Source organism: Lygodium microphyllum, chromosome 25 (assembly GCF_053477565.2).
Source record: "Lygodium microphyllum isolate KBCC chromosome 25, Lygodium_microphyllum_v1.1.10, whole genome shotgun sequence".
NCBI lineage: Eukaryota > Viridiplantae > Streptophyta > Polypodiopsida > Schizaeales > Lygodiaceae > Lygodium > Lygodium microphyllum.
This window is the reverse complement of record NC_141159.1, coordinates 61,022,563-61,040,381: the sequence shown is the minus strand read 5'-3', so window position 1 is coordinate 61,040,381 and position 17,819 is coordinate 61,022,563. Positions and strand designations below refer to the sequence as shown.

The window sequence follows — 17,819 nt, the reverse complement described above, 5'->3', positions numbered from 1 at the left end:
GGAAAAGACTAACCGTGACTATCTTTTACAAAAGTGAGTTTTCCCCCTTCTTTCTCTTAGGACCCTCAAGCTGCCATGAAAGCTCCAGCCCAAAATTTTGCAAGATCTCTCTTCCCCTTCTTCCAGGGCTTGCATGGCACCTCCAGCCACTTTCTTGAGACCTTGGGCTCACCTTGGAGTACCTGAGTGCCACCCCATACCTTGCTGAAGCCCCCAGGGCTGCCCCCGTAATTTGCGGCACATTTTTGGGGGACTGATCTGCTGCTCTTCCTACCCCTCCAGCTCATAGCCATGGTCTTTAGCGTTAAACCCCAGCTCTAGGCACTCATTTGGTCCCACTCTTGACCTCCTTGGCTGACATTTCATCTTCTTGGCACTTCCCAAAACCCTATTGTGGGCAGTAGCCATGAAACCTTCAAGGGATCTTGAGGTACACTGAAGACCCTTCAAATTCTTGTCTCGGGAGCCGTGGGAGCAACCATAAGCTTCAATAAGTGTGAGCCACAAGACATTGAAGGCTCCATACGACCACGGGCTGCAAGGAGGACAACCATGAATTTCTTGGAGTGGGCAGCCACTACCTCTTCCCCAAGCTTAAGCAAGGTATGTCTCATGGTTCTTGGTCTCTCTTCTCCAACCACTTGTTGACCCAACCTCTTGCTTGGAGAGATTAAACGAGGGTAATTTGATTGACGGAATTTTTGATTGACCAAGGGGAGGGAGAGGGGAAAAGAAATCACCAAGAATTCTGAGAAATCGACAATGGTCTTGATTCCACAGGGGAATAGGATAGAAGGGATGGAGGAATTGCATTCGAGAGCTCACGAAGTATTCTCCTTGTCTTCTTGACGAGAAATTCCCGTACTTACGTTTCTCTTGCCTCACTCCCTCTTGCTTTATACTCCTGAGAATGGTCTCTCCTCTCTTGCTCAGACTGCTCTCCACGGCTCCCCATGCCTCTTATTTATAGCTAAATTAGAGAAGAAGGGTTGTGGGTAAGAAGAAGAGCTCTTTATGGAAGGGATCTTGGCAAAATGAGTAATTTGAAGCTTCCAAGATGCAATCTGATGGTTCCATTGGCTTCGAAAGGGAGGTAAAACGTTGGGATACCAGGATACCAGATTAAAATTCTTCTAGATCACTCCTTCTCCTTGTTCGGAGTGTTGTTTGTTGCCTATAAACTGCGATTGTGACGCGCATGATTTCGCCAATCCTTCTTTTTATATGAAATCTCCAAAACTGACTGAAAAAGCCACTTATTTTTTTTGCATGACACCCTATTCTAGAAGTTTCCATAGCTTTTTAGGATATTTATAATAATAATATAAAAAATATGCTAGTTTTGTCCAAAAATCTAGTATTTCTAGACCATCCATACTATAAACACTGACACTAATGACTAATATGGCTCATAACTCTCGTTCATGTGGTAACTTTTGTGACAGGTGGCTACAGTCCTTGTCAATCCGGAAAAATGTCGTGTTATGATCGTGGAGTCTTTTTGCTTGAGATCTTCTCTATTTAATGATTTTAGAGTTTTTCAAGTCCATTCTGCGAGAAGTTAGGAAGATTTTAAATCAAAGTTGGGATATCATAGCTATTTAGCGAAAGGACACTTGGTATCTTGCGCCTCATCCCTCTCATAAGAAGGTGATTGGTGTCAAACGGGTTTTCAAGACCAAGTACCATAATGATGGCTCTTTGGACAAGCACAAGGCTCGCCTTGTTACTAAAGGTTTTGCACAGTGCCCAGGTTTTGATTTCTCATAAGAAGGTGATTGGTGTCAAACAGGTCTTCAAGGCCAAGTATCATAGTGATGGCTCTTTAGACAAGACAAGACTCGTCTTGTTGCTAAAGGTTTTGCACAACGCCTAGGTGTTGATTTCCGTGATATTTTTGTCCCTATTGGTCGTATGGTGACTATTTGTGCTGTTCTTGCCTTGGCTAGTCATAGGAGATGGCCTGTCTTTTAGTTGGATGTGAAGTCGGCCTTCTTGAACGGCGATTTGAAGGAGGAGGTTTATGTAAAGCAGCTTCTTGGCTTTGGTTTCTCAGATAGGAAGGTTTACAGGTTGAAGAAGGCCTTGTATGGCCTGAAGCAGGCTCCGCGTGCTTGGAACGAGAAAATTGACTCATTTCTCTTGGCAAAGTTGGGATATCGGCACTCTAGGGCTGATCTGCAGCTTTATGTACACACTTTTGAGGGTGGTCGTGTATTGTTTGTTTTATATGTTGATGACTCGATTGTTACAGATGACCATGCCCAAAAGGTTGAAGAGACGAAGGTAGCCTTGCATCAGAAGTTCGAGATTACGGATTTAGGACTTCTCCATTTCTTTTTGGGCCATGAGATTTATCAGACTTAGAGGGGGATTTTCCTCTCTCAGCCGAGATATGTACAGGAGCTCTTGGTGACTTTCTAGATATAGGATTGTCGGTCCATTTCTACTCCTATAGATCCGAACTGAAAGGCCACTTCAAACTCAGATTCTCCTTTGGCGGATGCTACCCGCTACCGTCAGCTGATTGGATCATTGATTTGGCTCCTCAACACACAGGTTGATCTATGTTTTACGGTAGGTCTCTTGGCTGGGTTCATGAGTGCACCTCAGCAGGTGCATTGGCAGGCTGCGCAGAGGATACTACAGTTTTTGAGGGGGGCCTCCGACCTAGGGATGTCCTATCCAGTAGGTACAGGTGCTTCCGATCATGTTCTTGCAGGTCAGAGTGATTCAGATTGGGCTGGCGATGTGGACCCAAAGGCAGTCTACTATAGGTTATTGTTTTACCTTGGGTGCTGGTACTATCTCCTAGAGTAGCAAGTAGCAGCCCACGGTAGCTCTATCTTCGACTGAGGCGGAGTATCGGGTCGTGTCTTCTACCACATGTGAGATTGTGTGGCTTTGGTGATTGTTGGAGGAGCTTGGCTGCCCGTAGACTTGTCCTACGATTTTGCGGTGCAACAATGAGAGTTGCATTGCCTTGGCACGGAATCCTGTATTCCATGCCTGGACAAAACACATAGAGATCTAGTAGTATTTCATTAGGGAGAAGCTTCTGGATGAGACCATCGATGTGGAATACTGTAAGAACGAAGACAATCTTGCAAATTTGTTTACGAAGGCACTTCCCTAGGCTCTACTTCGCCAACATTCCAGATCCGTCCGTTTGTTGCCTTGTCCAGGATCTGAGAGGGGGTGGTAGCAGTCGGACTGCAGCAGTCGGCTGCATTAGTTGCAGCCGACCTGATTATTTTCAGGCATTATTTTCAGCCTATAAATAGGCTGTGTTTTCAGTAGTCTTTGGCAATTGTGTCTCACAGATTTCAGTCTGCAGACGGCGGAGATTGCTCTTGGGGCTGACGGAGATCTAGACCATCGAGGTGGAGACATACATAGATATTCTCTCTGCACCCGTGTATAATTCTGCATCCTTGTACAACATTCTTCACTACAGATTTTCTACATTTCACTCTCTCTCCTCTCTCTCTCTTCACTCTTTGTCACGGTCATTCGCTTCCGCTTTGCTTCACTTTGACAAAAAGGTATTGCACATTAGTTTACTATTGCATATACTCCATAGCGAAATGGGGTTGTAGAAAGGGAGAATTGGTCACTTACAGAGATGGCCATATGTATATTGAAAGCAAAGAAATTGCCACATTTTTTGGATGGAAGCAGTTAAGTGTGCTTGTCGCGTGTTGAATAGATGCCCTACTAAAGCATTGAAAAAAAATATGCCTTTTGAGGCTTGGAACAACAGTAAATCTTCAGCTGGTCACTTTCATACCTTTAGGTATCTTGTATATACTTATATTCTCAAATCGTTGAGAAAAAAGTTGGAGAATAATGCTGTCAAAAAAGTTGGACAATAAGGCAGCCAAATGTATATTTGTGGGGTACAATAGTGAAAGCAAAGTGTGTTTTGAGGGGCTGCTGTCCATTTCTTTTGATGATACAATTGGAGCTCCATTAAATGAACAAAATGTTCAGTGAGTTGCCCCATTAAATAATGCAGAAATTTAGCATGTGGCTACTTAGAATATTCAGCAAGATGTTGAATATTTGAATGCTCCTCTTGCTGGTCGTACTTGAAGATAGACACGTTGCATGATTATGCCAATGCTATGGAGTTTGTTATGGCAGCAAACACACATGATGATGATGAGCCTGATTCTTTGGAGGATGCACAACAGAGTGTGCATTGGATGGCAGCAATGCAAGCTGAGTATGATTCTATCATGAAGAATCAAACATGGGATTTAGTTACTTTGCCTATTGGGAAGAAAGCCATTGGTACTAAATGGGTTTATAAGTTGAAACGAAAAGCGGATGGATCCATTGATAATATAAAGCTAGGCTTGTGGCAAAAGGCTATGCACAAAAGAAAGGCATTGATTATGAGGAGACATTTGCTCCTACATCCCATATGATCACTATCAGGTGTATGGTTGCATTGGCTGCCCATTGTGGTTAGATTGTGCACTAGCTTGACATTAAAACTGCAGTTTTAGAAGGGGAACTTCAGGGGGGATCCTTGCTGGTCATATGTCTTTATGTGGACGATCTTCTGCTCACAAGGATACATGCTGATCAAATTTCAACATTTAAGAAAAATTTACCTAAACTTTTGATATGTTAGATTTGGGGCCTTTGCATTACTATTTGGGCATTCAGTTTATTCATGATACTAGAGACATTGGATTGTCACAGTCCAGATATTGGTAAAATCCTTGAGAGATTAAGGTTCCAAGATTATGAGCTAGTAAGCACACTGATGGAGATTGGACTTAAGTTGTCTTTGCATAATGACAGTGATATGTTTGATATCCATACATATGCTTTGGCAATTGGTTGCCTCATTTATTTATACATCACAATGCCAGATATTTAGTTTGCATTTTCAGCCTTGAGTAGATATATGCACAGCCCGTGCATGTCACATTTGCAATCTATCAAGTGTGTTTTTTATTATTTGCAGAGTACCAAGACTCTTGGATTGCTTTATGTCAAGGGGCGACTGCTACAACTACATGGCTCTCGATCTGAGGGGGAAAAAAACATGTAGTGGAGCATCTCAACTCCACATCACTTGCCCAATCCGAGTGGTCTCGTGATTTAGATTGGGTTGGTGATTTTGATTCTCATCACTCTAATAGTGATAATTGTTTCTTTCTAGATGAAAATCAAGAGCTAGAGAAAATGCAGGGAGAGTATAAGCTTCTAATCGTGCAACATGAGGATCTGGCGGCAAGAATAGGTCGGATCAAACAGGGCATGAAAGAGTTGCCGCAGGGGAAGAAGGAAGGAAGCGAGAAGAGGAACACCACCACCGATAAATAGAAACCATGACCAAAAAGCTGAGCCTTGAAAGAGAGGAGCAGGAGAGAATAAGCAGGGAATCGGAAGACCAGGAGCGGTTTCTTGGCTTAGTAAGAAACAATCCATTGTTGCCAGATCGTCTTGTGAAGCCGAGTATAAGGCATCTTTCACTACTACAGTTGAATGTGTATGGCTGAGATGTTTGTTGGCTGATCTTGATGTATGTGTCACGGAGTCTACTCCTTTGTGTACTGACAATCAGAGTGCCATTGCAGTGGCACTGAACGTAGTGTTTCATGCATGCATGAAACACATTGAGATACAATATCACTTTGTCAAAGAGAGGCTACATGCAAGGGATAGTAGTCCTGTCTACTGTTCTATCAACAAGAATGTGGCAGATATCTTCACCAAAGCTCTTCCTCATGACAAATTTGACGTATTTTGCAATGCGTTAAATTTGATCTCCTTTGATGGATGACTCTTGTATGTTGATCACGGTTTACGTATCAGTCCAGGGGGGTTGGTTGGGTTTTACTCATGTCTACTCTCACATACAAGTGTTAGTGATCCACACGTAGGAAAATTAGCGTGCCATTGCAGTGGCGTGGAACCCAGTGCTTCATGCACGCACGAAACACATCGAGATACAATATCACTTTGTCAAAGAGAGGCTACATGTAGGGATATCAGTCTTGTCTATTGTCCTACTAATAAGAATGTGGCAGACATCTTCATCAAAGCTCTTCCTCACGACAAATTTGAAGCATTCCGCAATGCTTTAAATTTGATCTCCTTTGGTGGATGACCCTTGTATGCTGATCACCTATTACTCAAGAGGGGGGGGGGTTTGTTGGGTTTTACTTATATCTACGCTCACACAGGAGGGTCAGTGATCTGCATGTAGGAAATTAGGGCACTTTTTACTCTCCGTGGAAGAGGCTTTTTTTCCTAGTCACTTTTATTTCCATTTGTGTATTCACATTACACATTTTGTTCACTTATTGCACAGTACACACATTTGTGTGTGAACATACTTTAAGTCACTTTTACATCCCTAAAGTCTAAGGGTTGTACTTTGTATTTTGAACTTTGTACTTCACATTCTATTATGCAAACAAAGCTATGACCACTCCCTCTCTCTATGAGTTGTGTACACTTTTTTCTGCTCCATTGCTGTAGTTCAATCTTACAACCCTCCAATTGAGTATATCATCAACATACAACATCAGAATGAGGAGATTATACCCATCCTGTCTAATGTAAATGACGCTCTTAGTTAAGCTGCTTTGAAAGCCTAGACCAATCAAGTAAGAACGAATCATTGTGTACCATGCTCGTGATGCTTGCTTCAACACATACAAGCATCAATGGTGGACTTTCTTTTCCATACCCTCTTCTACAAACCCTCATGGCTAGTTGAGATAAACTTCCTCATTCAAGGTACCATGTAAGAAAGCAGTCTTAACATCAAGTTGATGTACATTCCAACCATGATGTGCAGCCAAAGCAATGATATGGTTGTCATATGTGACGTGGGTACAAAGGTCTTGTAATCAATGTGCTGTTTGTGAGCATAATGCTTTGCGAAAAGTCTAGCTTTATAGTGATCAATGCTTGTGTCTTCATGATGTTTAGGCTTAAGACTCTCTTAATGCCGATGGCACACTTGCCTTTAGGCAAGTCACACAACTCCCCAGTACTATTCTCATCAATGCTTTGCAACTTTGAAAACATAGCATCTAGCCAGTGTGTATCCTCCAACACATCCTCTATACAAACACACTCTTTGTTAGAAGTGGGTGCAGTGATGGAAGTGTAGAAGATAGCTATAATAAACTGCACAACCAAAGAGAAAAGAGAAAACATAAGAAAACAAAAGAACACTGTCAAAGGGAGAACTCGGAGATGCATTGGGAATCTGCAAGTGATGAATGATTTGATTGAGAAGGAGGGAGCCGTATAAATAGGCATAAAATAATACAAATAATTCATTGGGTTTAGCCCACAACAAATGTTGGACGGCCAGCCATAAATGCTATAAATCACACGGATAATGACCAAAAAATATGCCTAAAGTAAACTATAATACCTAGCCCACAAGTGCACATGCCCTGACTCATTTATGAGTTGACTAAACTGTTAACACTCTCTCTTAGATCATGGATGATATGATATAATGCAATGATACAATGATAATGACTCATCATACTCCATACAACAAAGACCACTACAGTAGGACCATGGATACCCAGGCAAATGGGTGATTAAGCCACCACTAAGGTGTCTTGGAAAGAACTTGATGTCGATGTTGATTATACCAGCTCTTGAAAATAGAGAATAATTATAATAACTCTCTGTGTCTATTAACAATGCCTTGTAATAGGATATATGAATATCTTATCAACAATGTCTCTGAGCATATGTGAACATACATTCACAGCCTTTGGTCAAACTACCAAAGTGTTCCCTCATGTGAGCTCAGACTAGGAGCTAATTCTACTCTTTGTTAAGGAACAACCCATCATGAACTTGGAAGTTAATTCGAGCTCTAGGATTTCAAAACTTGCCAAACTTAAGTTGATGTGAAACGAAGGGCTCTCTTTGGATCCTTTGCATTTGTATACTTATATAGATGAGGCTCACTTGTCCCATCTCATTGCCCTCTCACTCTTCCTCTTTGGCATTGAAGTGCTACGAGGGCCTTGCATCGATTTGAAGATGACTTCTTTGGCCTTCTCCTTCTTTTTCCTTGAATTTGCTTACTCCTTATAATCCTTGTGCTATTATCTCTTCTTATCATAGTGATAGCTCTTTGAAGCTGCAAATGTCTCATTGAAGCCACCATATTGAGATGAAAGCTTCCCCTGTAACCGCAAAGACACCTCATGCTCAAGTAGCATTGAGGACATATGGATAGATCACTCGTGCCAATGATGTCTGGGCTTACAAAGCATTGGCTACTTTAAACTTTGGAGAGAGATTATAGAGCATAGTCCCCACAAGATGAGCCTTGGGGAGGGTAGATTGCATGTGATGAAGCTGATCCTGTACTTCTGTAATACAAAGCAAGAATGAGTGGATAGTATCTTTAGGATCAAACTTCATCTGTTGGAGCTATCCATAGAGGCTAATTGCATGCATGGTTGAGGGAGCCTCATACATTATTTGAAGCTTCTCCCATACCATTGAAGTGGTCATGTAGAAGATGATTGCCGGTAGAGAAGAGCAGAATATGCACGGGCATTATTAGAGTCCCTTATAAGCCTAGCTTCCTTATGGTTGTCATGGTTCCAATCATTAGGAAGAGTAGTAGAAGCTTGAGGGCGCTCAATAGCGCTAGAAGCCACACACCATAATTTCTTCTGCACAAATCATACTTTCATAACAACACTTCATGTAAGATAGTAAGCGCCATGAAGTTTATCATCAGTAGAACAATAGGGAGGAGCAATTTGGAGAGGATAGGAAAAGAATATGAATATAGAGAGAGAGAGAGAGAGAGAGAGAGAGAGAGAGAGAGAGAGTACAGCCGAATACAACACAAATTGCACTGCTGGGAGTTCATATGCAGTATTAAGAGGAGCCGATCACAAAACGAGTACAAAATCTAGGAGAGTCAGAGGGATGAGAGCCAATAAACATAGTTAGAAGTTGGAAATTGTCACTAGAATGGCAAATGAGCTTAATGATTTAATTAAGCTTCATGAAGTTTTTTAATTAAAATGAATTTTAATTTTAGTATCCCTAGCTCTTGGTATGGTGACCATTGCACTGACAGTGAAGCATTTGACAGTGGAGCATGTGATGGACAAGTGTACAGGCCATGTGGTACATCGCTAGGATTAAAGGAATAAGGTGCAACGTAAAGCTTTCATTAAATTGAAAGTTTGAACCTTAGAACTGAGTTACATTGAAAGTTTCACCCAATAAGCAACTCACTTAGGGCACTTAAGTTATTAAGCAAGCCTTGAGCTAAAGTTTCGCCTAGTAAGTAGCTCACTTATGATTAATGGCTAAGTCATTAAGTAGCCTTTAATAAAAATGTGATATGACTGAGGAGCAACTGATTACTTATTTGGAAAGCTTGTCTTGGCTATTTGGGGCTTCTTCTTTTTCATTTGGAGCAATCCAAGTTTGAAAACAATCATTCTTTTGTTTATTGTCACAGAAAATTACAGATTTCAGTCATGGAATGAGCTTACAATATAGATGGAGTATGGATAGTAGCCAAATTTTTTCCTTTTGGTATGGGGATTCAATTGGGTAGCCTTGTAACTCCATATATAGCAAGGTATTCTATTGTTTTTGAGCTAAAAAGTAAAAAAATCGGTTATGACAGCACTAGGCTTGAGATTCTTTCTTCTTCTTGATCTCAAGCCTAGTGCACTTTTTAGGCAATTTTGTTGCGAAGAAAGTGACATTTTCACAGTTCCCTCATGAGAACCCGCCCCTGTTTGTGAGAGGAACAATGTTGGACTGCATGGGGACTATGTAGGAGAGTTGTCTTAGCAAACGCTTCATGAAATTGGGATCAAACGCTGCTTGTCATTTTTAGGGTTTAGCAAGTTGAAGTGTTCATTTGTAGCTTTGAACACTCTACAACTAGTTGGAGACCAGTAGTGAAGGTGTCAAGGCCATTGTGCACTATGGATCAATTATGTCATGAGAAATTGCTGAAAAACAACCATTTGTAATAGATTTTGAGCATATTTCAATAATCTAAAGAAATACTGAAAGGGGTGCCAAGCTTTGGAGCCACCAATAAGTGTAGAAAATACCTAAAAGCTAGTCGCCCAAGAAGCAACAGATAGAAGAAGACTGATCAACACCAGAAAATTATGAGGGCAAACTGTCCACGACGAAAAACAACAGAAAATTGTAAGGGCACTGTCCACAACAAAAAACAGCACCTAGGGCCCAAACACGAATGTTTGATACCATGTCGGAAGTGGGTGCAGCGATGCAAGGGTAGAAGACTTGTAATAGATTTCACAGCATAAGAGAAAAGAGAAAACAAAAGAAAATAAAATAATGCTACAAAGGGAGAACTCAAAGATATGCTCAGGAAGTGGAATCCATATACCAAACATGAGATTGTTGTATACAACAATAAGTCATTGGCTGCATGGGTAGTGGCAGTGGCTCCCTCTCTCCAACAAGACTTGCATTGGGAATTCGCAAGTGATGAATGATCTAATTGAGGAGGGAGGGATATAAATAGGCATAAAATAATGCAAATAATGCATCAGGTCAGCTGGCAATAAATGCTGGATAGTCAGCCATAAATGCTATAAATCACATGAATAATGACCAGAAAAAATACCTAAAGTAAACTATAATACCCAATCCTTAACTACACATGCCTAGGCTCACTCACAAGTTGACTAAATTGCTAACACTCTTCACCACAAGCAGTGGACAATAAAGCACAATGTGTAAAGTTCCATAATGCTTGACGAGAAGCTATTGTAGTATCCTAGAAGGGGAGCAGCCTGTTTGCTGTCCCTTAAGATCAACCATCTAGGCACAGTCTTTGCTTCTTGGATGGTAGACCTCTATGTGGTCTCCACGTCATCATGATTTGTTGCCTCAATGGAGAGGAAATCAGGCTGAAATTCAATGTGTATAGGTTGCTGAATTTTCTGCTATGATGCATGACATTGAGTGGGTGCATGCTCAACAATCATTAGCAATGACCTGAATAATGGTATAAGCGAATTAAACACATCTTTGTGTCAGAAATGGTGTAGCAATGGAAGCATAAATAAGTGTTAAAATAAACAGCTGAACACAAGATAGAAAAGAAGAAAAACAAAAGAATATTGCAAAGAAAGAGAACTCAGAGATGTGCTTGGAAAACAGAATCCATATACCAAACACGAGATAGTCACATATAACAGTGAGTCACTGGCTATGTGGGCACTGGCACCGGCTCCTCTCTCCAATAGGAAGACCACTTAAAGAATGATGATGATTGAATCTATGGAGGAGGAGCCGAATAAATAGGCCCAAAATAAGCCATAACTAGTAGTTGTTCTGGCACAAAATGCCAATCTAGCATAAAATGCCAAACCAATAAAATGCCTAAAATACTAATAAATGTGTCTAGCCTAACTGGTATGCATAGATTTACACATGAGTTGACAATCTTGCTAACACTCTCTCTTAGATCATGGGTGATTTGATACAATATAATGATACAATGATAATGACTCATTATAGGTCATACAACATAGAACCACTAGAGTAGAACCATGCATACCCAAGAAGTGGATGATTAAGCCACCACCAAGGTGCCTCGGAGAGAATCTGATGTCCATGTCGATCGTACCAACTCCTGAAAATAGAGAAGAGCCATAGCATGTTTCTGTGTTCGTCATCAATGTTTCGTAGTAGCATATAGGACCATCTTGTCAAAAATGCCTCTGAACATATGTGACCATGGATTCTTTGTCTTTGGCCAAACCACTAAAGTGTCTCCTCATATGAGTTGAAGACTAGGAGACAAGACCGAATACCAGCCCATCATGAATGTGGATGTCAATTCCAACTCCAGGATTTGAACTGCTAGACTTTGATCGATGCATCAGGTATGTCCGTCTTTGGAACTTGTACACATGTATACCTGTATAGATGAGGCACGATTGTCCCATCGCACCACCCTCTCATACTCCCTCTTTGGCATTGGAGAGTTGTGAGGGATGACTACATCACCTAGATTAGCAGTAGAGGAAGGAGTAGCTAAGCTCTCCTCGTGACCAAATGATCGGAGTCAGAGTTTGAGAAAGAGGATAACTCGTTGGAGGTACTGCATGTAAGATTGTCAAGTCCATGTAACTTATCATTTGTAGAAGTGCACGGAGGAGCCATATGGAGAGGATAAGAAGAGAAGATAGTAGGGAGAAAGTATACACAAAGAGAAGATGGCCAACCAAATAGCACAAACTGAACAAAAATAGAGTTCACACGTAGTATTCATAGGCTGATCACAAAAAATCAAATAGAGGATTTTGCCTTGCACAAGATCAAGATTAGATCTAAAAATGCAGAGATGCTGAGCAGAAATCCACCTATCAGTAGTCGGCAGCATGACAGGAACCTCTAGACCCAAAATAAGCCATAAGCAATAGCTGGTCGGATTGGCACAAAAAATGTCAACTTGGCACAAAATGCCTAAAATACTAATAAATGTGCTGAGCCCAATCGGCATGCATGGACTCACACATGAGCTGACAATCTTGCTAACACTTTGGGGCCCAATGGGCGGATTTTTGCAATCATGCAAAGGTATTTCTGAATTTTCAGCAAAGACAATATCTCTACTGACAAGCACTTTGCTTATAATTTGTTAATTATTAATACAATTGATATCCTTTTCTCTTAGTACTATAGCCAATAAAATGCATTTTATTGCTTTGTTGTGCAAACCATCTTGTATAATCCCCATGCAATTTTATGATGTTCCTCTCACAAAGGGAGGGATTTCTTGTGATGAAATTGTGAGAAACTCACTCTCTTTGCGGCCAAGTTGTGCTAAAGTGCACAAGGCTCGAGATCGTAGAGGAGAAGAGAGGATCTCAGTGTGTCTTGCTGTAATAGATCGTCTTAATGATATTTAGATAAAAACAATAGCATACCCACTGGTTAATGGAGTTATAGAGTTGCCCAATGGATTCCCATGCTAAGAGGAGAAGATTGGCTATTGACTTTTCATACGTGCGGTTAGCAAGCTGCAATTTGAGAAGAGTGGCTATCACCAAACTCATGTTGCTCAAATGAAAGTGCAAGAGAGATCCCAAATAGCCATGTCCAATTTTTTAAATGAGTAACAGGTTGCTCCCTAGTCAAAAATCCAATTTGATTAAAGGCTAATTAATCTATGGCTGATTAATCATAAATGAACTGCTTATGAGACCAAACTTAAGCATTGGGCTTGCTTTACAACTTAAGTCAAATGCTGACTACTAGGTGAAACTTTCAAACACTCATTAAACCTTGGAAAAACTGCACTTTTCTAGGTTTCTTGGGAAATTGCATATTTCCAAAATTCCTTTTGCCTTGTTCTTCTACCACATAGTCCGTACACTTGTTCATTGCATGCATGTTGTCGAATCCTTCATTGTCGATACTATAGTCACCATGGGAGGAGCCAAGGTACCAAAATTAGAGCTCATTTTAATTAAATCATTAGGTCATTTCTCATTTTGGTGACAACTTGAGTGATATTAGGGACTTGATATGCATAGGATGGATGTCCTTGCATTTAAGTTCCATGGGGTGCATGGTTTTGGAGCGAAACTCCCACTAGTGTCACACCCACAACACCTGGCTGATAGATAGGAATTGACATATGGGATGAGTGCCTAAAGGAATACAATCCCTGGAGTGCATAGGTGGAGAATGTGGATGAAAAGGAGGGTAGAATATGTTCACAGAAGACAGAATGAGATGAGGATGAGTGCTGAAAGGAAGATGCACCAAAACCCAACTCATAAGAAAAAGCTTGCGAATTTGGAGGGTTACATGTCCTTTTGCGTCTTGAACCTGCCAAGTGGGCAATGGGTTATATACATAAGAATCCAAATTCTTTTGCTATGGTCTGCCAATGACTTTGACACTAGTTTGGTAATGAGATAAGTAACTGCCTCAAGAAAAAGAATTGTCCTTTCAAAGAACTATGCCTAAGGGGAGAGTCCAAGAGTGTGATATTGAAAATTTCATGACAAGTATCATCGACTTAAATTAACAATATGATGAGTGCAAATTTCTGGCCTCAAAGCTGTGTTTATAAAGCAACAAAGATGTGCTTAAAAGATATATATTTGATCAAGGAAAATAGGATCTGGGTTCTGATTCATTAATTTTCCTTTTGCTATTCAAATATTGACTGGTACTATCAAGTATGAATAAAGTTGCCAATGAATGACTGTTGAAATCTATACTTTCTGTGCATGCGTGTGCATGCACGTGTCCCTCCCTTTCTCTTTTCATGTCTGTTTGAATGACAATCGTATTTCTCATTTCCACTACCGTTTGAATGACGACTGTGAATACTGCAGTGTGGACTTTGCATAGATCAAGCAGTCTTTTGAATACTACACGGTCTTTGAGCGGCCTAAGCATGGAAGACAAACCGGTAAGAGAAATCATGATTTGTTTTTGTTTGGTGTATCTTTCTCTCTCAATCTCTCTTATGAGTCCAGTATTTTTAGGTCGATCAAGGTTGCTTTCTCTACCTGAAGAAAGACACCCTTGCTCTTCTCAAAGAACAGTCTGCTTCAGATTTCCCTTCTCTAAGAAAAATCCTTCTCCACAGAGTTTATAGACAACGAGGTAGCCAGCCTTCAAATACATTCAATGCTGTTCAAGCTGCGATTCACTATTTCGAAGAGTTTATGCAGCACAATCATCAGCCAGATTTTGATTTTTTCAATGACCTGCTTCCCCATATCCACAGATGGGCTTTGGACTATCAAGACACTGAATTGGACATTGGTTTGCTGCAAGCTGGAAAGGTCAACAAGGTCCTCTTGTCCAGGCGCAGAATAAGGACCATACTTTCCAATGCATTTTTCTTGAATGTTATGTCCTTGAGGGACGGCCAAAGGTCTTATGGGAACATCAGCCTTTTCCCCCTCTACAATTATGATTCTGAACTTGCACGTCAGCGCATTGTGTGCCTCCTTTCCTACTTTGCGCAGGTGCTTGACCTCACAGATGGAGAGGAAGTGGTATCTTTTGAGAGGCATACGATTGCTGGACCATCCCCTGATTGGGGCTCCCTTGATGTCAAGATCAATGTCGGTCATGTCAGGGTCTTTACTGAAAGAATGGAAACATCAGATGCTGTAGGCTTTGCAAACTTTGCAAACAAGAAATTGCACATCCATAAGATTATATCTTCTGCCACACAGGAGGAAGTACTGTTCAGTACATGTCCAGAGGCCTTTGTTGGTATTTTAATTAGTGAAGAAATGTTGGACATAGAGACCATAATAATCAGAAATGTGAGGAGGTTCTCGGAGTATGAAGGCTACTCAAATACATTTCGGTTTACAGGGTTTTATCCGAGATTGAGAACATTTGACATTGTGTCCATTGATGCTGCTACACATATGCATTTTACGAAGTCTAAGGTAGACAGGGACCTGAACAAGGCCTATATTGGCTTTCTGGCAGCTTTTCAAGGAGGTACAGAAAAGGTGGTTACTTCCCATTGGGGTTGTGGAGCATTTGAAGGAGAGAAGCATTTTAAGTTCTTGCAGCAAGTGTGTGCTAGTGCCATGGCGTGTGTCTCTTTGGACTACTCGACATTTGGTGATCCGGTAGTTGCTAGAAATTTTGAGTACTTATTGAACATCATTGGATCTAAACAGCTGACGGTTGCAGATGTTTATCATGCAATATCTGGTTATCAAGGGCAGAATAATGGCTTCTTTCACCATGTTGTTCAAAAGTTGGAGAAAAATATCTATGTATGTGGCCTTGGGCTCTGTGGGGTGAATCTGCAGCATGTTTCAGTTACCATTAGAAAAAAAAAGACTGGTTTTACCTTATCAAGCATGTGCAAATGGGTTCAGCCGAAATCATAGAGTGAATACTGAAAGATCTTGTTGAACCAAGCCATACTGAAGAGGTACACCTGCTTTCTTGAACCGGTGGTGGTCTATATGGTTGACCATGCATGTAAGTATATAGAGAACAACATTTATACTGCAATCATGCAGCCTTAGCTCAATTGAATAGATGGAAGTTCTGTATGTGTATTCTGTTTCCTGACAGGGTTTGCTGCCAAACTTTATGTGTGTAGTGAATACTTGTTCTGAGTTGTAGAGTATACAACATTTACAAAAGCCAAAACAATATGACATCAATTGGAACAGAGTTATGTGCAGTTCAATGACCTGTTCAGGTGACTCCAAAGACTATGTAATGGGTGCTTCACATGCAAGCTGTGAGCGTTGCCCACAGAAAGGACCAACAGTCTGGAGAAGGCCAGGACATAGAAAGTCAGACAGTTCAAGCAAGGAAATGCTGCCACCTGTCTCAACTGCCTTCAGTTAAAGGCGACAATTGTTGTGATGAGCCTGTATTTGCAGATGGTTCAAATGTTGTTTACAATGCAAGTAAAATTTTGATTTGTAGAACACAAACGTTAGTAAGCATACTCTAAGCACATATTGTGGAGACTCAAAATGAGTATGATATAAAGTAATGGTGTTGTAATGTCATAGCAATGGTCATATACTGATCATAGAAAGTATGTTTTTAGTGTTTTTATGGACATTGATGCTCATGGTGTATTTGATGGCAAATGATGAAAATTGTTCTCTTTCTATGAGTTCTTGCATGGTGTAATAGAGTTCAAATGCCTTAATGCCTTAGCCAATATTTAGCCTACTAGGGTTAAGTATAAAAGGCTAAGATGTAACTTGCCAAGGATCTTTTTGTCATTTCTAACATTTCATATTTGAGGTCTCAACCTCTCACCATCTAATAGAGTGCATACTCTTAGCCATCATAGCGTTGGGGTGCATACCATGTTGCAACCTCTCATCAATTGAATCTCAGCCATTAATGGTAATATGATTTCATCCTAGCCACCTTGGCTATGGTTCCTTGGCAATTTAGTCTATTTTTTGTATTTCCAATCTAATAGTTCTTTGTGGGAATTAGCTTCTTTACATTGGTATCATAGCAAATCTTTGATCCAATGGGAATGTCATTTTCATGGTGGATTTGGTTACAAAACTAGGCATAGGGTAATTGGAGAACAAGAATTAGTCATAAGACTTTACACATTTAAAACCATGACTAGTTAAAGTTATTTGCTGTAAGTCGGGACTCAATTTGAGAATCTTGAAGAAGGCTTGAAGGAATAATGGCGGATTCAAAGTTATTTTAGTGGCTCATGGTCAATTTGGGGCTGTTTTGAAGGTTCTTGGACTTAATTTGAGTCTAAATAGGATGTGGAAGAGTTAAACTGTAGTTATTTTTTGAAGCTAGTTTCTCTTTTCTTTTTTTAAGCTTCCTTGTGAGAGCTTTCACGGAGATCTCTTCTCATATATTTTTTCCATGGCCATTACTTCTTATGCAATCTACAGAGGATGATGATTGAGGTCTTAAGCAACCTGTAGACTACCCATATGCCTAATCTTTAGTTTATTTTCATCGCATGATGTACCATGTTTTTGGATAGTTTGTGCTGATTTTCAGTAGCCTTTTTTTTTCTAAAATTAGCAATCATGATCATGTTGATTTGAAGCTATTCTCTCACTTGCTTGATTAAATGTAGTCTTAACCTGGATTATTAATAATTTTACTTAATCTTTTACGCTTCTTGAACCTTGGAGCTCTCATCATAACCCTAGCTATGACAAAATTATGACCATGAAAAATTTTAAGATTTCTTGAAGTTATGAGTCAATCTTTGTGTCTTTTAGCTTCAAGAAGTGAAAAGCAAGCATCTGCAACTGACATTGGGTATACATTGA

General features: G+C 40.4%; 1 protein-coding gene across 4 annotated transcripts in view; it reads left to right on the top strand.

Annotated features, from left to right (window-relative positions):
* The window catches only part of LOC148014286 (uncharacterized), a 67,259-nt gene extending 50,315 nt beyond the window's left edge, over positions 1 to 16,944 (top strand). For 2 of the 4 annotated variants that reach the window (XM_087666498.1, XM_087666497.1), the window contains 2 exons: positions 14,385 to 14,461; positions 14,538 to 16,944. In XM_087666498.1, the coding sequence (XP_087522624.1) occupies positions 14,447 to 14,461; positions 14,538 to 15,917 (1,395 nt within the window). In that variant the 5' untranslated portion in view covers positions 14,385 to 14,446 and the 3' untranslated portion in view covers positions 15,918 to 16,944. The remainder of the gene's footprint in view (positions 1 to 14,384; positions 14,462 to 14,537) is intronic. The other 2 variants (XR_015688614.1, XM_087666499.1) reach the window with 2 other exon arrangements.
* The last annotated feature ends 875 nt before the right edge of the window (positions 16,945 to 17,819 follow it).